General features: G+C 44.0%; 1 protein-coding gene and 1 pseudogene across 10 annotated transcripts in view; both read right to left on the reverse strand.

Moving 5' to 3' along the window:
- The window catches only part of METTL22 (methyltransferase 22, Kin17 lysine), a 625,143-nt gene that overhangs the window by 530,221 nt on the left and 67,538 nt on the right, over positions 1-27,384 (reverse strand). For 9 of the 10 annotated variants that reach the window (XM_073632992.1, XM_073632998.1, XM_073632995.1 and 6 more), the window contains one exon: positions 5,015-5,174. The exons of the other annotated variant lie outside the window; for it this stretch is intronic. In XM_073632992.1, the coding sequence (XP_073489093.1) occupies positions 5,015-5,120 (106 nt within the window). In that variant the 5' untranslated portion in view covers positions 5,121-5,174. The remainder of the gene's footprint in view (positions 1-5,014; positions 5,175-27,384) is intronic. 10 annotated transcript variants of the gene reach the window in all.
- LOC141101972 (5S ribosomal RNA) lies at positions 953-1,068 on the reverse strand (annotated as a pseudogene).

Below are 27,384 nucleotides of genomic sequence, written 5' to 3' on the forward strand. Positions count from 1 at the left end.
CTGATAGAATTTGGTAAATGTATGGATTGAAGAACAAGTTGCGTCCTTGCAGATTTGAGCCATGGAGGCTTGGGGATGCACTGCCCATGAAGCACTAAGAGCCCTAGAGGAGTGCGTTTTGATTTGAGAGGGTAGAAACTACTTCTTTAAACCATAAGCTAGAACAATTACTTGTCGAGTCCATTTAGAATAGTAGATTTCCATGCTGCCTGTCCTTTTTTTTAGGACCTTCAGGCAATACGAACAAAACATTTGTTTTCTGAATCTGATTAGTCATCTTTACGTAGACTGCTCTCACCACATCAAGATAATGTACTGAATTTTCTTCCATAGATAAAAACCTGATACTACCTTCGGTAAAAAGTTAGGATGAGGACGCAATACTACCTTATTCTTGTGAACAATAATAATATGGCTCTTTACAAGAAAAAGAAGCAAATTCTGATACCCTTCTTGCAGCAGATATGGTTACCAGAAAAAATAGTTTCCTTGTCAAAAAAGGACCAAGGGAATATGTCGTATCAGTCCAAAAAAAGACTGTTTTGTAATGCCGCCAAAACTAAATTCAAGTCCCAAGGGTTCAAGGGTGACCTAACCGGGGATGAAGCCATGTTACCCGCTGAATAAAGTTACGAACCAAAGAAAGCGAAGCAAGTGGTTGTTGAAATAATACCAATAAGGCCGAGACTTGGAAGCACACTCAAGGCCAGCTTTATTTCTCACCCCATCTGCAGAAGGTCAAGGATTCTACCTTTGATCTATTTCCTGGGGTGCAACCCCTGGTTTCACACCAGGAGACATATGCTTCCCAAACTCCCTAATATAGAATGATAATGGGCAAGGTATTTTCTGATCTGGGCCACTTCCGTGGTAACTGAATGAAGGATTTTTCCCCTTCCTTCAGTTTTTTGATTTTTGGATATTAACCATAAACTGAGGCTCCGGCGTACCCAGCCTACAGTACCTGGTATTTCCAGGTGGTCCATCCGGGTGCTAACCAGGCCCGACCCTGCTTAGCCTCCAAGATCAGACAAGATCAGGCGCTTTCAGGGTGATGTGGCCGTAGGCTTTGGCGTCAGACGCATTGGGAATCTAGAGCTTGAACCCTTTGTTCCAAGCCGATAGGATAATGTTTTGCAGCAGTTTCAAATGAAACTGAGCATAAGGAATGGCCGAATAAAGCCACCATCTTTCCCAACAACCTCATGCAAAGTTGAATAGAAGAATTCATCTTGCTTCGACCACATAAATCAGTTCCTTTATGGCGCTGATCTTTGCCTGGGGCAAGAATACCCCTTTTCTGGGTGTAGCTATGATCAGACCCAAGTATCTTAGCCCTTTTCATGGTTTTAAAGAAGATTTCTCCTAGGCTGAGAAACAGACCTAGATATTCCAGGTAGTTGAATGTGGTGACCATACTTTCTAAGCGGACTACCAACTAGACTATCAAGAACAGATCGTCCAGGTAAACCATAATTGTTATATCTTGGGCCCCTAATCTGGCTAGAAGAGGGCCCAGACCTTTGTAAACACTCAAGAAGCAGTAGCTAGACCGGAAAGCAGAGCTACACACTGAAAATGAAGATTTTCCACCATGAAAAGTAGAGATTACTAGTAAGCAAGGAAATAGGCACATGGAGGTATCCATCTTTGACATCAATTGACACCAGAAGTTCTCCTCCTTGTAGGATGGACATAACTGATTGGATTGACTCCATGCGAAAAAAAAAGAGTGGGTATTTCAGAAATTGAATTTAGATTTTTGAGATCCAGAATGTCCATTTGGATTTAACCAAACCCCAACCTCTGCTCTTACATGGGGGCCACCATGATCACTTTTTGCCAAAAGATGGTCCAATGCTTGAGAGAAAGACTTCTTTTTCTCTGGATCCTTAGGAACATTTGATTTGAGAAAACAAGGAGACAAGGAGACGGGAACTCTTGGAACTCCAGTGTGTACCTTGGAGCTATTGATAAAGTCCCTCATTCGTCTTTACACTTTTCCTGCCAGATCCTTGAGAACTGCAGAAGAATTCCCCCTATTGAGCGAGCGGGGGCGCCTCCTCATAAGGAGGCTTTAGTATTTTGTAGGTTTCCACCCCAAAGACCTCTTTTGTCCCTGGGGTTAACCCTGAGGATTACCTTTTGAACCCGACGGCGGAAGGCGGCGTGACTGCCTGGAGGCTGATGCCCCTGGCACAGAAGAAGGAGCTTTAAAAAAAGGAAAATAAATTTACTCCTTTTCTTAAATGGTAAAAGGGGTACTCTTTCCACTAGAATTTCTTTGAATGTATTATCCAAAACATCCCCAAATAGCTGTTTCACCGCAAAAGGAAGACTAGCCAGGAGCTTCTGCATGGTGCTTAGCGAAGGGCACAAGGCCTGAAGGATAGAATCTCTCACAGCAACTATTGCAAACATAAAGCTGCCAGATCCTGGGCCTGCTGAGCAGGATAACCTTGAACACCTTTTTAAACTGGTCTCATAACGATTAAGCAACTACTGTCAGCGCAGGCTGAGACACTCAATCTGCCAGAAAAGTGTTTTTTTAATAGGAATTCCAATTTTTTATCCGTTGGATCCCTAAGCATTTGAGCATTGTCTGCCGGACAAGTCAAACTCTTATTCACAGAAGATATAACAGCGTTAATTGCTGGTATACCCAACTTAGTGAATTTCCTCCACCATAGGATAAAGTGGGAAAACTTTTTAGGAGGGAAAATAATGCTTATCTGGGTGATCCTCCCAGATACAAAAAAGGTTTTCCAACAATGAATGGACAGGAAAAGGCATGCACACTTTGAGGAGGCTTTAGCGAAACCAAACACTCAGTTAAGGGTACATAAATGTGGAGCAGACCATTTAGCAAGAAATTGCACCATAAGACTGAAACAGACGATTTTCCCGCATTTGACACCTCAGAAGAGGAGTCATCAGCCTCACCACAGTCCCCTGAGGGAATTGTCTTCTCCCACCCCTAGTTCCTCAGTTTGAGGGTCCTGGGCAATGGAAGAGAACCTGTCGCATTTTCACCCACACTGGAATGCGCTCTGACAATTTTGCAGCCAGCACAAATGGAGTTTTTTTCCTTTTTTTTTCTAAAACACACTCCCGCGTTGGAGCGTGATCTCTGAGCAAAGTATGAGAAGGTACGTACTCCATACAGCCCCCAGTGGTGACACTTAGGCATGACAACATTTACTTTAAAGGAGACATTCAATAAGAAAATGTAAAAATTCCTTCGAAAACTCCACTTACCTTTCCCGCCGCAGGGTTTTCTGTGGTAAAACCAACAGACCCAATCTTCACCCTTCACGGTGGGTTCCGTTAACAAACCTTCAGGAACGGGGACCCTCGGGGAACCCACAATCCTGGACCTGTAATAGCACCCCACCAGTAAAACTTTATGGCCTTAATACCAAAAGTACTGGATCCCGGGGTCCAGCTCTCCAAAAAGAGAAGCGTTTACAAGCAAAACATTTTTTTCGGATACGAGGCCCGGGCACCATTCAGTTTGGCCTAAAAGACACTTTGAATGGATCCGGCTGCATAGCTAGCCCCAGCAAGGATTGCTCCAGTGGAGCTCAGCACAGCACATCTTCACTCGTGACCAACACCTTAGACACTGGCGAAAAAAACTGAGATGCTCCCGGTATGGGAGGGGTTATATAGGGAGGCAACTTCCTGTTTAGGGTGCGCCAGTGTCCAGCACCTGAAGGTGGACTATAACCCACATAGTAATTACTATGACTCTGTGTCCCATGATGTACGATTAAAGAAAGAATGGTTGCCTCTACATGTATCACCACTATCGTGGCTTCTTCTGGAGCTTTTGTAGGACCTTTATATATTTATCACCCTTTAAAAGATCATGGTTCCAAAGATTTCTCAGGGCTCATCAAGAGCTGCAATGAGGTGTCTGTGTGCCGGACATGAAGAGGGAACAATACCCTGTAGTCACATCCTGTTAATGAAAAATTGATGAATCAACATATTTAGCCTGATAACCCTGTTATCTGCTGTCATCTGTGAAATTTAAAACCTAATTCACAAGGGCTAATCCCTTTGGGATAGATCAATTATTTTGGATTTCCCTGGGTTTAAAAGTATCATAGCCATACCATTCCAGTGAACATTGGTACTTAAAAAGAAGGATTTGCCTAGATTGTAAAGTTCCTCTGAATTTTGCAGTTAATATAGGAAGCTGGCATTTCTGGGAAGAGATTATCAGTCTGTTAATTTGTCAATTTTTAATTAACAGGGTGTGACTACAGGGTATTGTTCCCCCTTCATGTCCGGCACACAGACAACTCATTGGAGCTCTTGATGAGCCCTGAGGAATCTTTGGAACTATGATCTTTTCAAGGGTGATAAAGATATTAAGGTCCTACAAAAGCTCCAGAAGAAGCCATGATAGTGGTGACATGTAGAGGCAACCATTCTTTTGTATTGTGACCATTGAGTTTAGCATGCTCTTTTTTATATGTACAATATTGTTTATCTTAAATGTTTGTATAATAAAATGTATCTATTTTTGTAATATCGATTTCTAATTGATTATTTGCACCTTCAAACTCCAATTGTACCTTTGTAATTTTTTGATATTAAGAGCTTGTTAACATTTTCAGAATGGGGGGGTGGTAAAACTCCATAGATAATTGTGGGCCCCGACCAGTTACCAAATGCTCTTCAAAAGGTTGAGCACCCTCAATGGATGCTAAATGGATGCAGGAGGTAGCGACAGGGGTTGGTGACAATGACTACCAAAACAGATACAAAAGATAAATTTCCCTTACTCGGACAGAAAAACAGGAGCATTATTTTTATTGAACATTGGATGCTTGGAGCAGACCTCCAGCAAACATAGTGACAGGGGTTAAAAAAAAAAAAAAAAAAAAGCAGCATACATTTTTAAAAGCAGATATGAAAGGGGTCCAAGAGGCAGGCATAAAAGAAAATAATTTGTGTTGAAACTGAAATAAAAAAATAAATATTTTATTAAAAAGGTATTTACCTGGCTGCCCTACTCTGTTCAGTCTGACCATGAGATGCCGCTTTTGTTGAGTGTGTATATGGACATCAGATAAGACTGTATCCTTTGTAAAGGAAATCACTTCCATTTCTGTCCCCTCTCCCAGGTTGGCATGTTTCAATTCCTGTGGTTAATATGATGGCTAAAACAACAAAATTGAAATCACTAAGCAAAGCAAGATTCAGCTTTACACAGGTACGGTTCAGCTTTATAATTCTATAAATATTCTTATTCTTAAGGTGCTCATACACACTTCAATTGTATTATTTAAAAGATGTTACATAGTAACTGATTGTTACTATGTCAACTATGAAGCGCTTATAAGTCTCGATAGGAAAAAAAGCTGTGCTCCCTGTTTAATATAAAAACAATGACATTTTCTCTCAAGAGCTTTAATGCAGAGGATATATTAAGTAATTATACCAAAAATGTAAAACAATTATTTTATTGGTACAAATGTTAAAATCCAATATCAAAACAAGGCAAAAAAGGAAATACGGTTTTAAAATATGAGCTCTGGTGTCAGTAAGCCCAATAATACAATGTACTACAACGCAGGCAAGTATAAGGGAATTTCCAAAACAGATTCCTGTTTAGGAGATCCCAACATGTTTCTAGCATACTACAAAATCTTCATCATGGTGATTAGGACATCTTGATTAAGATATTTGTAGTTAAAGAAAATGCAACAGTACATTTCCTTCTTGGCTATACACAAAGTATCATACCTTCCAAAATGGGGGGGGGGGGGGGGGGGTTAAACACCAACCAGAGCAAACAAACTAAAATTTTGAACTATTTTTTCAGCTGACATAATTGTGGAATCAGGGAGACGGCCCCCCTCCTCCTTGGCCCACAGGAGACCACGCATGTGCTCACTGGGGGACACAAGAAGCAAGGCACATCCACAATAAATAGAATATGGGTTATCTACACAGGGATTGTTGTGTCTAAAACAGTGCTGGGGAATGGTTTGAGATTACCAGCTTTAGGATGGTGTGCAAATGGAGATTCTGTCAAAGCAGTAAGTCAATAGAAGGCCTGATAAAACATGACGGAAAACTATGCAAGTGTGTGTTGATCTGGTGTTATCTGCAAAATATCCATAAGTATTAAATAATATAAGTGTCTAAATAGAGTGTATTAAATAAGAAAATACTTCCAAATAGAAAGGCAACTATATGAACATAAAGGAAAAAAAAAAAAAAAAAACAACAAGCTCAATGAACAGTTGTACTCCATAAGTAAGCACTGTGTAAACACAGGATACAGGTGGATCAAGAGAGAATTTAATCAAAAGGTATGTTTGACCGGTGTGAAATAAGGTAAGGCATTTCACACAGCAGTGAGGGGTTTCCAGTTGTGAAAACTGAAGACATGTCTAAGCTCAAGTCGCCCTGATCCATGCAGTTATGATGGGACCATGATGGAAAATAAGCCCAATTATATCAGCCTGCTTAGGACACCCCTTCAGAGTCTGCCCAAAGATCAGTAGGTGGATCAGCAGAGAATAAATCAAAGATAACTTTACCTGATGTGAAATAAGGTTAATAGCAGGCAGTTCACACATTAGTAAGGGATTTCCATTTGTAAAAACTGAAGGCTGTCCCTGAAGATAGTAATTGTATTCAATACACTTCAGGCTGAGACATTTTCTATGAAGACCACATATGAGGTAAATAGAAAAGAAAATGAAAAGGAACATATGTGTCCGGCATAATTAAAAGGCTGATCTTCAAAAACAAAAAAGAAATAGATTCAAGTCAGGATAGAATTTCTGAATAAATACTCACTAGGATTGCCAGCGTTCACAAAAACCATGCGTGCCCAAGCTCCCGGGCCCTGATCCATGCAGACAGGATGGGACCATGATATAAAATAAGCCTATTTATACCAGCCTGCATAGTGGGCACTCTTCAGAGTCTGCCCAAAGAGGGTGGCATAATTATGTCCAGGTTTAGATGATATATGAATGCCTTGCTACGTTTACCCCAGTATTATTGCGCCATAGTGCTGCTGCACCAATGGTGCCCCTACCGTGGTCTCCTCTTCATTCCGGAAGGGTTACCCCGGCTACCACCGCTGTGTCCATGCATAGTGCGGGATGTGATGATCTCACGCACATGCACGTTGCCGCTAGATTAGCGGCATGCGCATGCACAACAGGCATTGGCTCCCAGAGACAGTCACAGGACGCCGCTGGCGCAGCAGATTGCCCCCTAGCAGCGGAGGCTCAAAGGTCACCGCCACAAAGTGGTCCAGAGGAGACTGGTGCAGGCCTGCACGCACAACATCCTCTTCTCATTGCCGTGCCAGGGGGCCAAAAAGGAAAGGGAGATCCATGTCTGTGGCCTGTAGCCTAAAAATCCATCTCTGTTCTATCTGGAGCAAGATTTTATTTCAGTCCCCCCCCCCCCCCCCTGCTGGTTTGTGAACTAGGGCATTAAAGGTGAGATTTGGGACTTTGTAATTGTGTACATTTACTGCATGTCTACCTATTGGAAGGTAAAGTTTACCCACCTGCATGCTATACATATGTTTCTGAATGCACCGCCAAAACTCTTGCTTAGTCTTGCCCACATAAAATGAGCTCACACTCACAATGTGAAAGGTAAACAATTCCTTTGGTTTGACAATCAGTGAAATGCTTAAGTCTAAAAGTCTCTCCATTTGGGAGGACAAACATTTTTCTTTTTTGTACTAGGGGTCAATAGGTACAATGTTCGCATGGGAATGTGCCTTTTAGCAGACAGACAGTGTTTTTTTGACGATTCTTCCTTTGATTCCCTTTGAACTAGTTTGTCTTTTAGGGAATTTGCTCTTTTAAAAAGTTACTGAAGGGGTAGGAGTGACAAATTGTTTAACCGTATGGTCATCTGTAAGTATTGGCCAGTGTCATCTTAGGATATTCTTTATTTGCGTGTGTTGATTGGAATAGCGTAACATTTCTCTCATTGGTTCTGTGCTGGCCTAGAGATACAATTCTTGTTGCTATAACAAAAGCCATGGTTGCTGAATTGCCCTATTATAAGCTTTCCATAACCATTTTCTACTGTATCCTCTAAGAGTCTTGGCTGTAATTTTTTGTCTCTCTCTTCAAATAGAGGATCGCTATAGTAGTTCCTCTGCAATCTTAGATATGGACTAAAGAGGTATAGACCTTTTTAGGGGGGTAGGATGGAAACTGGAGGCGTGTAATATGGTGTTTCCAGCTGTTTCTTTATGGAACAATGTACTCAACAACTTACCATTAGGGCCTCGCTGGATTTTTTTCATGTAAAGTTTTTATTGTGTGCACCAGTAAGGACAAAACAAATCCAGCATTGAAATATGGTACAGTAAGAATAGGCTGTTACACAAAACCCATAAGAAAGTAGCATCATCTATAGGAGTATAGCAAGTAGGATGATGACAAGAAGGCAAGAGTAAAAGAGAAAAACAACCAAAACAGGCTCAATAGGGAAAGACGGAAAATGAACATGAAAACTTAGGGGGGAGAGGAAGGAAAAGAAAAAAAAAAAAAAAAAAAAAGAAGACGGGAAGAAAATGGGGGTGTTAGAGCAAATGGTTTAACATACACAGTTACAGTTGCTCCACCGTGGGGGCCACAAAGGTGTTGTAGTCTTGTGAGTACCGGAAATCGTGCCAATAAAACCAGGTTTTATTGAATTTTTCCTCTTTTCGTTTTAACGCGGCTGTTAAAATGTTCCATCAGGTTAATTTCATTCACTGACCAATTGAAGGGGGTTCCGAGCATTTCCATTTTTGCGGCATACATATTTTAGCGGCATTAAGGAGGTGGATCAAGAGGGACTTCTTATATCTATGTCTCGAAATCGGAGTGAGGTGAAGCAAGCCTACTGCGTCAGATCGTCTGCTAGTGAAATGTCGGTCAGTCGAAAAATAGGATTTTTGACTTACCGTAAAATCCATTTCTCTGAGTTAATTGACAGACGCAGCCTTCTTTATTCAGAACCATAGAGTTATAATCGCCCCCTACAGGAGGAGGACACTAGGCAGAAAAAAGACTTGGCTACGTCCATGGGCAGTCCTAGGTGATATATGCCAAATAAAGAAGACAGAGGCGCCTCTGGGTGCAGACTGTAAAAACAATTTTTAATTAAAAAGGCAACAACATTGTTTGCACTCACATTTAAGATGAAGATATGAGGCGTTTAAAAAGTCCCAAGACAATCAAAAGAGGGGCTGTGAAGTCATCTCTCTCTGCCGTGGATGTATCATCTATCTGGTGCACAGGCGCTGGATGTACTGACGGCCAACAGCGAAGGGGAACACCAGAGCGAGGCTTGGAAAGCAAGCGTAGATCCAGGCGAGGGTAGATGACGTCACACCATGTGCGACGCGTTTCAACTGGAATCAAACACAGACTTTTGGTAATTTATCAGCCACCCAAAATCTGAAAAGTGATCTCCACGTCGCCCCTCAGGGCCGCTGGGGACTCTGCTCGCAGCAGGTCGTCCAGATAGCCCAGAACAGCAATTCCCCGCTGGCGCAGCAGCGCCAGAACCGGGGCCAACACTTTGGTGAAGACCCAAGGAGCGGAGGCGAGACCGAAGGGTAACGCTGCAAACTGATAATGCTCCTCTCCCACAGCAGAGCAGAGGAACCACTCGTGCTGTGCACAAATCAGAATGTGCAGGTAGGCATCCTTGATGTCGATGGAGGCAAGAAAGTCCCCCTGATGAAGAGATGCCACCACGGAGCAAATGGACTCCATTCTGAACTTCCGCACCAGCACATAGCAGTTCAGGGCCTTGAGGTCCAGAATCGGACGTACCGTATCCTCTTTTTTGGGCATCATAAATAGGTTTGAATAAGAGCCCTCCAAATATTCCGACACCGGAAACAGGCAACTCACCCCTTGGAGCAACAGGCCTTGCACCACGCCCCAGAGGGCTAACAAGCGGTCCGTAGACCGATGCAAATTGGACAGAAAAAAAAACTGCTTGGGGACAAGTCTGGAACTCGATCTTGTAACCAGACAGAATCACTACGTGGATCCACTTGTCGTTCATCAGAGAAGTCCATGGGCCCGGAAACCAGCGAAGATGTCCCCTCACCCGGACTGCGGGTGAGGGCACCTCTTTATGCCGAAGGAGCCTTATCTGGGGGTCTGGAGAAGCCCGCTCTCGGTTTGCCCGACCAGGGCCGCTTGGGACCTCCAGAGGGGGGCTTGAAAGACTTCGAGCCTTTGTCAGTGGACCCTGAGGGACAAAAAAAAACTTTGTGTGCCGAGAAGGAAGGGCCACGCTTGCGACTTGGCTCCTTCCCCTTCTTTGACTGTGGAAGAAAAAGTACCCTTCCCCCCTGTGACACTCTAAATGATATCATCCAGAGTGGCCCCAAACAATCGCCTTGAAAAGGCAGATCAGCTAGGGCCTTTTTGGAGGCCTGGTCCACAGTCCAACACTTCAGCCACAATACCTGTCGAAGCACTACCGCTTAAACTGATAGCTTGAAAAGCAAGGGAGCTGTGTCCAAAGAGGCATTGCAGACAAACTGCAGCCCCTGGACCAGTTGGTCCGCTAATTCTGTAAAGGCAGGAGGAAACTGGTCACCTTCCAGGTCACGGCGCAACAGCCTCGCCCATTCTGTCAGTGTTTGTCAGTCTCCAGCTTCCCACATTGCCATTTTTTATCTGTTTGTGATCACTTTTAGCCTATTTGGATTTTATCCAATAAAACCCCATTTTTGACCTACACCATGTGGAGTGCTTCTTTTTCTTCCTCCATGGCTCTACTCCGAATTGTTTCCGTCTGACCATCCCACTTTGAAACCGAAGGGTGTGCATGACAGTGGCTCAGCTCCCGCTTATGACGGCTACTCTTCACTGGTGACCGGGACTCATAGGACATCATTCGTTTGGTCATCTCGGGAGACCATCCCCTATGCTCTATTGACGTACTGCTATACGGCATGTGCGTCCTACGGATCTGGTAAGGGTACCCAACTTTTTCCATTTGAAGATTTATGTGCCTTATCATCTGTGGTCGCCTTTCCATTTGAGTGTCTACCCACCCCCCAGGGTTTATGGTACCCCACTCTTGGAGAAGACTTCTAAACACCTCATATATCATGGACTTTGGTCCCTTGCTGTCTCATATTTCACTATAGATTATTTAAATTTTTATTTTACTGACCATATTGCTTGTTTTATATTTGGTTTGTTATTACATTTCACTTATTTACAAGTGTATTTACACTAATATTCACTTATGTTTTTATCTTAGCGCTGCACTTAATTATTTATACTATGATTTGACTTGGTTTGTTTGTGTGCCGGCTGCTTTTGCCACATTTTGGGTTTGTTCTGTTTTGGGTTAGCGCAGCATTTTCTATATCTTTGTTTGACACTAGAGCAATAGCCAAAACCGGCCGAAGCGCTGAACCCACAATAGAGAACATAGTACGGCTCAGACTCTGCATTCCTGTCAGCCAGGTCTTTAAAGGCCGGAGAGTCCTCAACAGGAATCATAGTGGTTTTGTTCAACCGAGAAACCGGGGATTCACCACAGGTGGATTTGTCCATTTTTTTAGCACACTCTCCTCAAAGGGAGAATGCACAGCGAAACACTTTGGGATCACAAAGGGGTGTTTTGGACGCTCCCATTCTTTATAGACAAACTTGTCAAAAAATAGGATTTTTTATAACAGCTTACCCGTAAATTCCCTTTCTTTTGATGTACATCACGGGACACAGAGCCTCAGTAATTACTGATGGGTTATGGGTATCACAAGGTGATTGGACACTGGCCACACCCTAGACAGGAAGTTCAACCCCCTATATAACCCCTCCCCTTACTGGGGATACCGCAGTTTTGTAGCAAAGCAATATAAGTGTATTAGAAGAGGGGCGGGACCTCTGTGTCCCGTGATGTACATCAAAAGAAAAGGATTTTACAGGTAAGCTGTTATAAAAAATCCTATTTTCTTTCTCGTACATCACAGGACACGGAGCCTCAGTCATTACTGATGGGACGTCCCAGAGCAATGCTATTTGAGGGGAGGGGACCACACAAGAAGGGTGTAATCAGACCTGAGGACCTCGTACTGCTGCCTGCAGCACACTAAGGCGCAAAGGCGATATCCTCATGCCTTCCCACATCCACCTGATAAAATCTGGTGAATGTATGGACTGAAGACCACGTTGCGGCCTTGCAGATTTGAGCCATAGAGGCCTGGTGATGCACCTCCCAAGAGGCAATAATCGCCCTTGTGGAGTGTGCCCTGATTTGAAAAGGTGGAATTTTTTGTTTCAAACCGTAAGCCTGAATAATCATCTGTCGAATCCATTTCGAAAGGGTAGACTTTGACGCTGCCTGCCCTCTATTGGGACCTTCTGGTAGTATGAACAAAACATCCGTTTTGCGAACTTGAGCAGTTGCTTCCAGATAGGCCTTGACTGCCCTTACTACATCCAAAGAATGTAGTGACCTTTCTTCCGTGGAACAGGGATCTGGGAAAAAAGGAAGGCAGAACAATATCCTGGTTTAGATGGAAATCTGAAACCACCTTTGGTAGAAAGCTAGGATGAGGGTGCAATACCGCTCTATTCTTATGCATGATCAAATAAGGCTCTTTACAGGAAAGGGCTGCTAATTCTGATACTCTTCTAGCAGAAGAAATGGCTACCAGGAAAATTAACTTTGTCAACAAGACCAAGGGAATCCGACATATGGGTTCGAAAGGCTGTTTCTGTAAAACTGACAGAACCAAATTCAAGTCCCAGGGGTTTAAGGGCGCCTTAACCGGAGGATTAAGACGCGTCACCCCCTGCATAAAGCTTCGCACCAAAGAATGTGAAGCAAGTGGCCGTTGAAATAATACTGATAAGGCCGAGACCTGGCCCTTGATGGTACTCAAGGCCAGCTTCATCTCTAATCCTACTTGTAGAAAGTCAAGAATTCTACCTATGACAAATTTTCTGGGATGCCAACCCCTGGCTTCACACCAGGATACATAGGTCTTCCAAACTCTATGATAAATCACTCTGGAAGCTGGCTTCCTTGCATTAAGGTAGAGATCACAGGACCTGAAAGCCCACGACTCTTCAGAACGTGGGTTTCAATAGCCAAACCGTCAAATTTAGCGTTTGTAAGGCAGGATGGAACACTGGGCCTTGAGATAACAGGTCTGGACGTGGCGGTAGGGTCCACAGGGAACCCACTGTCATTCTTACTATCTCTGCATACCAAGCTCTTCTGGGCCACGCTGGGGCTACCAGAAGTACCGACTTCTTCTCCTGCCGGATCCTGCGAAGGAGCCGTGGCAGTAGCATAATAGGGGGAAAATGCATAAATCAGTGAGAACTGATGCCACGGAATCACCAACACATCTGTCCCGCATGCAAGAGGATCCCTTGTCCTTGCCACAAACTTGTCGACCTTTTTGTTGACCCTTGATGCAAAGAGATCTACATCTGGTACCCTCCATCTTTGGCATATGGCCCAAAAAAGACATCGGGGTGAAGAGACCATTCCCCCGGGACTAACCGCTGGTGACTCAAATAGTCCACCTGCCAGTTCTCTATCCCTGGAATGAAAACTGCCGATATGCATGGCACATGCTTTTCTGCCCAGACTAAAATCTGGTTCACTTCTCTCTGAGCTGCACGACTCCTGGTGCCTCCTTAATGATTGATATAAGCCACTGCTGTGGCATTGTTGGACTGGATCCTGACAGGGCAACCCTGTAGCCTGAGGGTCCATGCCCTTAGGGCTAGATACGCCGCACGGATCTCCAGAATGTTGATGGGTAAGGACTTTTCGATTTCGGACCATTCCCCCTGGACCGCAGACTGTTCCAGTACTGCTCCCCAAACCCGAAAGACTGGCATCCGTTGTTACCACTGTCCAAGTAACCGGTAAAAAGGATTTCCCTTTTTGCAGGCTTTTTGGGTATTAACCACCAACTGAGGCTCTGACGCACTGTAGGAGACAGGTGCATCGGAAAATCTAATGCCTGTATCTTCTTGTTCCAAGCAGACATGATACTGTGCTGCAGCAGTCTTGAATGAAACGGAGCATAGGGAACTGCTTCGAATGAAGCCACCATCTTTCCCAGCAGCCGCATACAAAGGCGGACCGAAGGACACTTTTTGGTCCTGACTACCTGAATCAGTTCTCTTAAGGCCCTGACCTTTGCCTGAGGTAAAAATACCTTCTCTTGGCTTGTATCTATGACCAGGCCCAAATACTCTAGTCTTCTTACTGGTTTTAAGAAAGACTTTTCTAAGTTGAGAATCCAACCTAGGTATTCCAAGTAGTTGACTGTGGTGACCAAGTTCTGGTCCAGGCAGGCTACCGACCGGTCTATCAAGAGCAGGTCGTCTAGGTATGCTATGACAGTTATACCCTGGGCCCTTAATCTGGCCAGAGGAGGAGCCAAGATCTTTGTAAACACCCGAGGTGCAGTGGCTAGCCCGAAAGGCAGGGCTATAAACTGAAAATGGCGTTTTTCTATTTCGAAACGCAAGTACTTTTGATGAGCAGGGAAAATGGGTACATGCAGGTACGCATCCTTGATGTCTATTGACGCCAGAAATTCTCCTCGCTGTAGGATGGAGACTACTGACCAAATTGATTCCATGCGAAAAGAAGGAATTCTTTAGGAATCGGTTTAGATCTTTTAGATCCAGGATGGGTCTGACATCACCATTTGGTTTTTGAACCGTGAAAAGGTTGGAATAAAATCCCAATCCCTGTTCTTCCGTGGGAACCACCATGATGACCTTCTGCGACAATAGTCGCTCTAATGCTAGAAGGAGCGACTGCTTTTTCTCTGGATCTCTGGGGACATACGATCTGAGGAAACGAGGAGAGGGGATTTCTTGGAACTCCAGTTTGTAACCTAGAGTTACCGTGGAGATTACCCATCTGTCCTGGAAATCTTCCTGCCAGAGCTTTGAGAACTGTAGCAGTCTTCCCCCCACCCGCGCGAATGGGGGCGCTCCTTCATAAAGAGGCTTTAGCGTCTTGTCTAGTAGGCTTCTTCCCCAGGACTTCTTTTGTCCCTGGGGTCGACTCTGAAATTTATTTCTTGAGCCTGACGGAGGAGGCCGTCGCGACTGCCTGGAGGCTGATGCTCCTGGCACTGGGGAAAGAGCCCGTTTAAAAGAGGGACACTTACTCCTTTTTCTTAACAGGTAAGAGAGTGCTTTTCCCACTAGAGATCTTTTGGATATAGTTGTCCAAATCCTCTCCAAACAGCCTAGCACCACGAAATGGAAATCCAGCCAGAAGCTTCTTACATGGTGCTTCGGCTGACCAATTCTTCAACCATAAGATTCTATGCATATGTACCAACCCAAGCAAAAGGCGAGAGGTTTGGATGATAGAATCTCTGATAGTGTCAACAGCAAAACATAAGGCCGCTGGAAGGTTGGCTAACCCCCGGGCCTTGAGGACCTGTTTAACATGGTCCCTCAAGTATTGACAGACTCCGATCGCTGCCATTGCAGGCTGAGCTACTGAACCCGCTAAGGAAAAAATATTTTTTTAACAGGGATTCCATCTTTTTATCAATTGGATCCCTAAGCATCTGAGCATTGTCGACAGGACAAGTCAGACTTTTATTTTGGAGGAAATGGTGGCGTCAACTGCCGGTATACCCCCACATCTTTCTAAATTTTTCCTCCATAGGATAAAGTGTTGAAAACTTTTTAGGCGGAAAAAAACATTTATCTGGGTGATCCCACTCAGAATAAATGAGCTTTTCTAGCAAACTATGAACAGGAAAAGCATGAGTTGTTTGAGGAGGCTTCAGTGAACCCAAAGAAGAGGAGGGTTCTTTAACTGACTCAGATACAGGCAACTTAAATGTGGAGCGGACCAACCCAGCAAGAATCTGTACTAAGACCTTCTCATCCTGAGAAGCTGAAGAGGATCCCTCTCCACTTGATTCCTCAGAAGAGGAATCATCAGTCCCATCCCGATCCTCTGAAAGGGATTCCTCTCCTTTTTCCCCCCAGAGTTCCTCTGCTTGAGGGTCCTGGGTAACAGAGGAAGACCTAGTGCGTTTTCTTCCACTGAGTGAAGATGCGATTAAGGCCATTAGTCTTTCCTCTAATCCTTCAATGGTTGAGGAAAAAACCTCCTGCGTAATGTATACAGGGGCTGAAGTGCCAGAAGCAAATGCAGCCCCTGACCCCGACGGCTCTCCCTGGCCAGCCATCCCAGGTCCTTCAGGGGGGGAAGGTGCTGCAGAAGGGGGGTCCTCAGAGCCTGAGGGAGATCCCCTAGAGCCTCTGGTTTTCGGGGTATTTGTACCTCTTCTACCCATAGTGCAAAGCAACAAGGTGGAGATATCACACAAATGAAACACTGACTGCTGAGCGATGTAGTACAGCAACTCCCGCTGCTACCAATGCCCAGTCTAGTGTTTCTAAGTAAATGCTGCCTGGGAGAATGCCTGTGTCCCACCTTACATGCGACCGTCAGCTCTGTGTCCCTCCATAGGCTGTGTGCACATGGATAGTGTGCCCCTTATAGCCTGTGTAGCCGGCGATGTGGGCGTCTAAGCACGCCGGACGTTGCGTTAATGCTCCACCCCCCTCCTCCGACATCCCCTCCAGCCCCCTTCCTCGGTTTTTTCAAAAAACGTGCGCTCCGATTCCCGGGATGCATGGAGGGGAGGCTGGGGTGGAGGAGATAGAGCGAGAGGCCGGCAGATGAGGAACCTGCCAATAGTAGTGGCGGTGGCAGTAGCGCAGTATACTACCGCTTTTCAGGTCACCCCGGCCCCCCTAAACCTGGGGGGGAGATATCCCTGAGGAAAGAGCTCCCCATCCCATCCTACCTGGAGCTCGGCTGGAGGAGCGTACAGCCTGGACACTTGAGGCAGACAGATCAAGCATGAGAAGGTATGTGCTCTTGGCAGCCCCCGGTGGCGACAATAGGCATAGCATACATTTACTTAAAGGAGAAACCTACTAGAATTAAATTCTGAGAAATCTCCCTTACCTTATTCAGCTGCAGGGTTCTGTCATACAGACCCAATCTTCACCTCTCACGGTGGGCTCCGTTTGGAAAACCTTCAGAGACAGGGGCCCCCTAGAAAAGGAGGATCCACAGTTCGGGGCCCGTAAAGCACCCCGCCAGGGATATGGCTAGAAAAACCAAATACTGGATCCCGGGTTCCAGCTCTCTAAGAAGAGAAGCGTTACAGATAAAACCTTGTTTCTTCGGACACGAGGCCGGGTACCATCCAATTTAGCCTAAAAAAGCACTTTGAATGGATCCGGTTGCATGGCTTGCCCCAGTGTAGGATATCCCTATGGAGCCTTAGCACAGCACATCTTATTCGTGACCAACACCTAAGACACTGGCGAAAAAACTGAGGTATCCCCAGTAAGGGGAGGGTTTATATAGGGGGTTGAACTTCCTGTCTAGGGTGTGGCCAGTGTCCAATCACCTTGTGATACCCATAACCCATCAGTAATTACTGAGGCTCTGTGTCCCGTGATGTACGAGAAAGAAAGGAGGGATAAGGGAACACTTTTGCTGCGTGAGGCGGCTTGTGAGTGCCAAAAGGGGCACCTTATTGGCTGCATCCTCCATTTTTAAAGTTTCCCACACAGAAGCAATCAGTGCGTCCACCAGCGCTTTCTCGTGCACAGCCCCGGGGCTGAGGAATCATCCTCACTGTCTGAAAGATCTAGGAGCAACGCCACAGATCCTGCAGGGTGGGCCACGTCCATGGCAGCCGAATCAGATTCAGGTTCTGACGAGACAGATGAAGCAGGGGAAGGCGGGGGGACGCTTCTTGCTAGTTCACCGCCCAAGAGCCACCTCCACCCGGGACACAAAAAACTCCAGGGCCGATGTCAGTGCATCAACAGATGACTGGGATCCAGAAGGACCTGCAGCCTCTGACAGGGGGTCAGGTGGGGAAACATGCTCCTGAGACTCCATAGGAGAGAAAGAAGAGCCCCACACCAAGAGTGACCACTACAATGGGACACCCCCCACACCAGTAGTGGTATTGGACCACCAGGACACCCCACAGCCTGCAGCAGAGAGAGGAGGGAACCCTAGACTCACCACCCCACCAGCGTAGCGCTTGTTGCCTCAGATGTAGACCTGCACACACGTGGCGTCCAAGGGGGAAGAAAACACAGGAGTCAGCACCGGGTTAAAAGGAGGAGCTTCCGCCTCCCAAAAACGCCGTCCTGGGCTACATCACAGCTACCGGCCATAGAAAGTCATCAGGCACTAGGGAAAAGGACGCTGGCTATGGTAAAATGGCTGCCGGCCGTGCTACACAAAACTACCACAGATGCAGGAGAGAGAGAGAGAGAGAGAGAGAGAGAGAGAGAGAGAGAGAGAGAGAGAGAGAGAGAGAGAGAGAGAGAGAGAGAGAGAGAGAGAGAGAGAGAGAGAGAGAGAGAGAGAGAGAGAGAGAGAGAGAGAGAGAGAGAGAGAGAGAGAGAGAGAGAGAGAGAGAGAGAGAGAGAGAGAGAGAGAGACACTTGGTAAGCACAGCACCTAGGCAAAAACCCCAGCACACCACCCCATATGGGGAGGGAGAAAGGGGAGTTACCAAGGGACCTCCAAGGCCAGGAAAAGAGGGTGCAGGGACAGAGGGGAGTGGGAAGTGGGGGCTGTCGGCCATGAGGGACGCTGCGACTAGAGCCGAGACCCAGTCGTATGCGACCTTGCGAGACGTTTAACTCGTGGGGCCAGCCCGTGTCCAGTGGGGCTATGTCGTGGCTGACCTAGCGCATAGCTGCGGTCTGCGTGCGCTCGCTGGCCAGACTGGGGTGACCACTGGATGGAATGTCCAGCCCGTCGCCCAGCCCGGAAGTTGGCTGTAGATCTCACTGGAAAAATCCTGGAAAAAAATAAATAAAAAATAAAAATTGCCAGGACAAGAGATCCCAGCAGGGAACTAGGTCCTCACTTCTGCCTAGGCAGGAAAAAAAAACAACAAAGTTGGAGGTGGAAAGGGTGACATGGCCTGTTCCACTCCTACCCATTCCTTCTCTGTACATTGCTTAATCCAGTCCAGGGCTCTGGTTAAATAGACCATGTAGTAAAATTTAAACGGGTCAGGGAACCCTATACCACCCGGTCCTTTGATAAGGTCAAGATGCGATGCGACAGTCTTTTTGATTTGTAGCCCCAGAGGAAGTTCAAAATTCCCCACGGACCGATGGCAGAAAGTGACGCGAAACAGCTATTGGTAATGTTTGGAAGAGAAAAAAATAGTTTTGGCAAAACAGCCATCTTTAAGATACTATTCCAACCAAGCCAGGAGAAAAAAATTCTGATGCCAACGCTTGAAGTCTAGACGTAGAGAGGCAAGCCAGGGGGAGAAATTCTCCTGAAAGACCTCAGATAGTGAGGGGGGGAGATAAAACGCCCAGATATTTGATTTTGTTGTGAGCCCAAGAGAAGGGGAAGTTCTGTTGTATGTTACTCAGAGTCTCCTTGGGTAAGTTTAATGTTCAAAGCTTCAGATTTGTGCACAATCATTTTATAATTAGAAAGAACAGAGTATGTTCTAAGGGCTTTCAATAAATTGGGGATAGAAGTCTCAGAACTTGTTATAAAGAATAATAAATCATCGGCGTATGCCACAACTTTATGATGTGCGTTGCCTGCACAGATGCCTTTTATATATGGATCATCCCCAATATGGGCCCAGCAAGGGCTCGGCCTCGCTGGATTTTGACATCCAGGAAAGTGATGCAACTAAGGTCAAAGGCCATAGTGAATTTTAAATTGTGGCAATTGTTATTCATCTTGTCCAGGCACTCCAAAACAGTCTCCGTGGGTCCCTCCCAGACAAGGAAACATTGTCGATATATCTGTGCCACGTGGAGATGTGGCACGTATATTCGGCGAGGCCCTCGTCTGAAAGGATCATGCGTTCCCACTCCCCCAGGTACAAATTGGCGTAGGATGAGGCACAATATGTCCCCATTGCTATGCCTTATACCTGGAAGGTAGTGGGAACCGTTCATCAAAAAGAAATAAATAATTTAAAAATGTACTCCAATCGATGCAAAATAAATTCATCCTGAATTGGCCTTTGTGAGAGGACCCTACACATTTTTAAAACAGTATTTATTTTTCTTGTTTTGATATTGGATTTAAACATTTGTACCAACAAAATAAATAATTGTTTTACATTTCTGGTGTAATTACTTAATATATCCGCTGCATTAAAGTGGCTGTAAACCTTCACATATACCCAGTGAAGTGAACAGCCTCAGATGATACACAGAGATTAAACAAATCTCCCTAAGTTTTACAAGCATATCTGCTTTCTTCAGCTTTATATATTCTTTAGAAAGTGCATACTGTGTTTTTCTTTTCCTGTTCAGCACTGGGAGTGGATTCTTGGCATACAGTCAAGACAGCTGATTGGAGGAAAGGCACACAACCCCACTCTACATAGGTAGAAGGAAGAAACGTGCAGAGCTGTGCTGTGACAAGACAAGCTCTCTACTAATCCATTTATAGCAACCTCCTACGACAAATTTCAGGCTGATTTTATCTTGGTTGACGGAGAACTTGTCATAAGTTATCATGCTGATAACAGAAGAAGAACAGAGCAGCAGAAAGACACAGGACTTAGGACTTTGGAGAGAGATAAGAAAACACTAAAGATATATGTGCTTAGGTTAAATATCATGAATCAGGTTTACATCCACTTTAAAGCCCTTGGGAGAAAAGTTTGTTGTATTTAAATTACTGATTGTTTTACATAGATCGCACTGATATGCTTTGGCTAATAATTCAATCATATTTAAATTGACTAGGATAGGAGATTGCATGGTGGAAACTGATGACCTATGGAGGGCTTTTGAAGCGTCGCCTATAGAAAATATAGGGTACTGAAGTATGTCACCAGATCACGGGCACACAAATGTAAGGTTTGATATTTTGGGTATCCATTTACTTGTTTATATATATAAAACCAGTATCACATGTAGTACAGGATCATACTGTCTTCAAAGACTTTAAGTATTCAGAAAAAAGCATTTAGAAAAATCTGCTAAGTTTGAGAGATTAACAGTGCCGCCGTCTACTGCCAAAAGGAAAAAGAAAGGAGAAAGCAAGCCTTTCTGCCTGTATATAGGAATGGAACAATTGTTAGATAGCTCAACCGTTTTACCAAATAAGTGTAAAATGGGAAGTAAATGAAAAAACCATAAAGAAGTTTGTTTGTTTTTGTCTTCATTTTTTAATATTTTGTAATATAATTCTTCCATGCAACTCTTTCCCTACACGGTCGCTATAATTTTTCTAACTGCTTTTTCCCTTTCTTTTTTCTTTTCTTTTTTCCTTTATTTCCTTCTCCATTCTTCCCCTCTTCCTTTTTCCTTTCTTTCCTTCTTGATTCATGTGACCGTGTTCCCATTTCTCATTATAATGCTTGTTTCTCTCTACTGCATTGGCCTGATCCCATGTAATCACAAAATCACCGGTCTATCAGTATGAGGCTGCGCTCTGTGTCGTGCGCGTTGACGCTATACTCAGCGATGGCGCGACCCCGGGGTGTCTTCCTTTTCAGGATCCCCGTCGCCCGCCCTCCCTGGACGCGTCGCTCCGTCTGACGCATGCGCGCCCCGAAGAGTGGTTTTCCTTCCTCTGCTGACACTTCTGATATGAACCTCACTGCGCAGGCGCCGGCAGCTATTTAAGCCAGCCTGGACGCCCTGCTCAGTGTGTTAGCCCACCATTTAGGCTACAAAGCGCCTGTTGCTTCAGCTGTTTATGCATCATCCGTGCTTCCAAAAAGTGAGTAATTTTGAACCTCCCTCCCTCTTGCTATGGGCGATACATCTCCTTGTAAGACACACTCTATGAGGGACAGGAATAAGCAAGCCATTTGGTCTCTTTATGTAAGACAAAAACAAAACAAACTTCTTTATGGTTTTTTCATTTACTTCCCATTTTACACTTATTTGGTAAAACGGTTGAGCTATCTAACAATTGTTCCATTCCTATATACAGGCAGAAAGGCTTGCTTTCTCCTTTCTTTTTCCTTTTGGCAGTAGACGGCGGCACTGTTAATATATATATATATATATATATATATATATATATATATATATATATATATATATATCACACCATATATATACTTTTTGCTTAAGAATAAATTAAAGAGAGTCTCCTATGGTGAATGGGTAATAAAATATTTGTGCAAATCAATGAGTTTTGAGCAAATTACTCAAAAGTTTTTTTTTTTTGTTTTTTTTTTTCTCTCTCCTTCCCTTTCAAAGGTCAATCTGGGACCCACTAGGGCTGTCCTTTCACTTGGGGGCCTTTGCGAGGTCATTCCTGAAGCCGAGGGATAACCATTATTTTACACTGGTTGGTCAGCCGACAGCCAGTGTTTTTTATTTAAAAGATATAAATTGTTGCCCCATCCAAAATTGGATGTCTGTGCATATCTGTGCATATATCTTTAATTCCTGAATATCTTCTCACTGGTATGTATGGTGGACACTGTGGTATGCTGGGTTGCTAAACATTTTTCCGTTCATATTGTCATATTGTGCAAATTATTCTCATTTGTTGTTTCAGAATGTATCTCCTACTTATACGATTTTTCTCTCTGCAATACGCCTCTGAAGAAGGGACATCGTCCTGAAACATGTCAGGCCCTTAGAGAAAATATCCTATTATAAATGGAAGTATACAAAATTGTTATATGAAAGCAAATTCTATTGTATAAGTACTACTGTTGAGATTTATGTCCAATGTATTTTGTTTTTATGTTTTTTCAAATAAATAAAATATTTTTTATCTAATTTAATTGTATGGTTCGCCTACAAAGTCCCATTATACTGGGGGGGTATATAAGCTCCCTAACCGAAGGGTCTTATTTCTTGTACTGATCCGGGATGTTGGCAACCTTTTGAAGGTAACATATCTGACCTTCAGCAGTTCATTTTACTATATACCAATTTATCAGGGTAGCAAATACCCACTCCCCCTCTTCCCTTTTGAACCACATTTACTAATAAACAACATTTATTTTGCTTTTTGTATACAGCTTCATTCTAAATATTCATATTCTCCCCATAGAATACGTATACAGTTTTGATATTTTACTTTGCAAGCAGCAATGTTTGCCAGGTAAGATTCGAAGATCTTCTGTTAAATAACATTTGATTGCAAATATACTTGTTTTAAATAACCACTCTAGAATGTTTCAAGGTAAAGAATGGGACAATTTAATGGCAGGCCTCTCCAAAGATCATAATCAGAAAACATCTTCTCAATCGGAAATCTCTTCTTTATTCTTCGAACTTGGTAAAATTGTTGATAAAAAGTAGCATGCTTCTGGCATGCAGACACGTTTGACAAATATATCCAGGAGGGAATTAACCCCCTAGGATTACGTATTCAAATCTTCCCAATGTTGGAAGATGTTGACCCTAGCTTTAAAAGCAAGTGGGAAAACAACCTACAACTATGTACTCAAACCATGATGGCATTATTAAGCGAAGAATATAAGAAGAGAATTACCAATTTGGATAAAATTATTGATACAATCTATGTTAAACTACTCCCATTTAGAGATACGTCTATCTTTAAAGAACATGAAGAAAAAATTAAAATCCGACTGAACCTAAAATCCCAAGAAAGGCTAAAAATTAGGGATAAAAAAAAACTTTGGAGAGATAAAAGAGCCTTCCAGGAAGGCACCGCCTACAAATGGCATCAATCTCCCGCAACTGCACGCTCATATAGGGGCAACACCAATAGAACTCCCAGGGATTCTGAATCTAACTCCTCGTTAAGCTCTTCTGTTTCATCTCCTTCTCATAACAGACAAAGGAATCGCAAGCCACGAAAAAATAAAAGACTACCTTCTGGAGATGATCCGATGTACACTAAGAAAAGAATGACAGACACAACGAGCACCTCTACTACTAATCTTTTTCCTCCTGGTAAAGGTAACTCACGGGGTGTAAACCAGCTTTCTTCAACAGGACCTATTGGTGCAGGCTCTATTGCATCCACATCTATGGGTGACACTTCTCTATCATCAATCACTACCACACTTCTTCGTTCTGACCAAGATTTTTTAGTTCACTAAACGGAGACCCACTCTCCGAATCTATTAAGCCACCATCTTCTCTGCCACTTAACACCTTAAATATTGTCAATCTCTCTAACCACTCACTTACACAAGCTGAGAGTGACCTACTACACAAGGGTCTCAGTTTCTGCCCAGATGCAGATTTAGACCCCTTCGAAGTCATTAAAGACTTACATCTCTTTGCAAGAAAATTGTACTATAAAAGCACCTTCTCCAAAGAGAAAGACAAAGACATTTCACAAATAGAAACCGAAAAAACAGATGAGGCACTTGAGGACCTCCTAACCCTCCTCGAGGAACAGGACCCCAGTGACTTCATCGATACAATTGATATTGAAAACCTCTTAGAGGAACATATCAAAAAGGAAGTTCCATCTTGTCCAGACAAACAGGGAAAATTTAAGAAAAAAATCAGACAAATTTCCATCATTCACAACCAATCCTAATTTAGCTGCATTCATAGCATCCACCACATCAGAATTTAAAAAATTGAAAAGTAGAAAATCACAAGCTTCCCAAGGCAACCTTTCTGATGATGAACTACTGGCCTTAGAATCCCTAAAAAAGGAGCACTCCCTCACAATTAAGCCATCAGACAAAGGTGGCAACATTGTCATTATGACTAACGAACAGTACAAAGATATGTGCCTAAAGGTTGTAACCAACCTATCATGGTATAAACCCATCTCAAAAAGCATTGTAGACAAATTTCATGTTGCCTTCTATGATTTGGTTGATAATGCATTCTGTAGTGGAGCTATCGACAAAGACATTTGGGAATACATAAGAACTCCATATCCACACACTCCCACGTTATACTGTCTTCCCAAAATACACAAAAACAAAGAAACCCCTCCCGGACGTCCCATCATTTCCGGAAATGGGTCCTTAACTGAAAACCTTAGCAAGTTTGTAGACAGCCACCTCAGACCCTATGTTGCAGGTCTGTTTTCATATATTAAGGACACTATCCATTTGTTGCAAAATCTGGAAGAACTACATATACTACCACACTCGCTCTTAGTAGCCATTGACGTCGAGGCACTATACAGCTCTATTCCGCATGATGCAGGACTTTTAGCTATTAGACATATTTTGTCACAATCTCACAAAGATGATCGCAAACTCAATTTTTTTCTCTTGGAATCTCTTGATTTCATTTTAACACACAATTTTTTCACATTTGACGGCTCCCACTACGTCCAGGTGCAGGGGGTTGCGATGGGGACTTGTTGTGCCCCATCGTATGCCAACCTGTACCTGGGGGAGTGGGAGCGGTCGCTTCTGTCAGACGATAACCTCTCGCTATATACCACCCATGTAGCAGCATGGTTCAGGTATATAGACGATATATTCATGATATGGAATGGTACCTCTGAGGCCCTACATTCGTTCATACAAATTATGAACTCCAATAACTCTAACCTGTTTTTCACGATGACGTTCAGTGACACCTCAATCAACTTTCTAGACCTTAGTATAACCAAATCCACAGATGGGTCTCTTTCCAGCGGTCTCTATAGGAAAGAGACCGCTGGAAATACTATTCTACATGCATCAAGCTCACATCCCAAATCATTAGTTGCATCCATATCTTACGGGCAATATCTAAGACTCAGACGTAACTGTTCAAAAGAAGCTGACTTCATTAGGGAAGCTAACAAATTAAGAGAGAGACTGCTTGAACGAGGATACTCGCCCACATGTTTAAAAAAAGCATTTAAAAGAGCCCGAGGACAACTAAGGCATAACATCTTGTTCTCCAAAAAAACTACTTCCACCTCCCAACCAGCCATTAGAGTAATTACCACCTTCAATAAGCAGCATGGGATCCTCAAAAGTATCCTACAAAAATATTGGCATCTACTACAAATAGACCCCAATTTAAAACCACACATATCTGCTACACCCACCATCACATTTAGGAAGGCCCGCTCACTAGGGGATTGCCTTGTAAAAAGTGAATATACAGGCACTTTTCGTTCAGATATATGCAAACAACCAGGAACTTTTACATGTGGTGGATGTTCATGTTGCCGCTACATGAACACACAAAACAAATTCAAACTTCCCAATGGAAGAATGTACAGGCCGAGACATTTCTCTAATTGCAAGACTCCTGGAGTTGTTTACTTACTAACCTGCCAATGTAGATGCTTCTACGTTGGCAAAACCAAATTAGAGTTTCATAAAAGGGCGGCACGGCATATCACCAGCATGAGGCAGGCGGACCCGGACCTTCCTCTGGGGCGACACGTGCGAGACCACCACACGGGAAAGTTTCCCCGTGTCCATTTCACCATCCTCGACCGTGTCCATCCGGACACGAGGGGTGGTGATTGGAATAAGGTCTTGCTCCAGAGGGAGGTCCGTTGGATCACAAGCCTCAATGCAACACAATTCCCAGGTCTGAATACCCAGATGAGCTTTCGTCCCTTTTTAGAGGGCTTTGTCTCAGGGGGGTGCGAAAAAGAATGAAAGTTTTATACCGCACTCCTGGTAGAACCTCGGGAGGTTGTGTTCTCGTGGGGTGTCTCTGAGTTGCCTAGAGGTAATGATGAGCTAATCAGGTCCTTGATGATGAATTCCTTGTGGATATCTCTTGATAATGTCATCTGTATTTATAGAACACAGCTTCAACATAGCTGCACACTTATAATGACAGATAAAATATGCCTAGCATGTATGTTTATCAAACATGTATATAGCCCTCACAACTTCTGTCATTTGATTTGATGTATAAATATACCACATGTATGTATTACATTATCTGCCATGTATGTTTTTCCATTTCTTTGCCTACCCAGCTATGTCCACCATGCCTGATTTACCAGTTTGATGCATTCTTTACAATCACTTTATTCGGAGATAGTTTCAATGAGGCTTTTTTGCTTAACGGTAAGAAGCTCCTTTACCCAGTCTACAACAATTTTTTGGTTGCTCGGCTTTTGGTCTGCCCTCGCCCGGCGCACTTGGGCCACGTCGAACCATCTGTGATGACGGCGTGGCACCTCTCGACACTGCAGACTGGCCCGATTACGGGCTTGTCATGACGGTGTTTTCGTGCGTCGGTGGGGTGGACCTGCATGACGCTCCCCCAGCACTTCGGCTCTGGGTGGGCGCCTTGCAGACCCTCCCCTGGGGACCCAACATTTGGACGCGCGGGGTCCCTCCCTCGTTCTGTTTCAAACAGGAAATCAGTTGGGTGATTTTTATTTCATTTTTCTTCATTTTTTAATATTTTGTAATATAATTCTTCCATGCAA

Source organism: Aquarana catesbeiana, linkage group LG06 (genome assembly GCF_042186555.1).
Source record: "Aquarana catesbeiana isolate 2022-GZ linkage group LG06, ASM4218655v1, whole genome shotgun sequence".
In the NCBI taxonomy this organism is placed as follows: domain Eukaryota; kingdom Metazoa; phylum Chordata; class Amphibia; order Anura; family Ranidae; genus Aquarana; species Aquarana catesbeiana.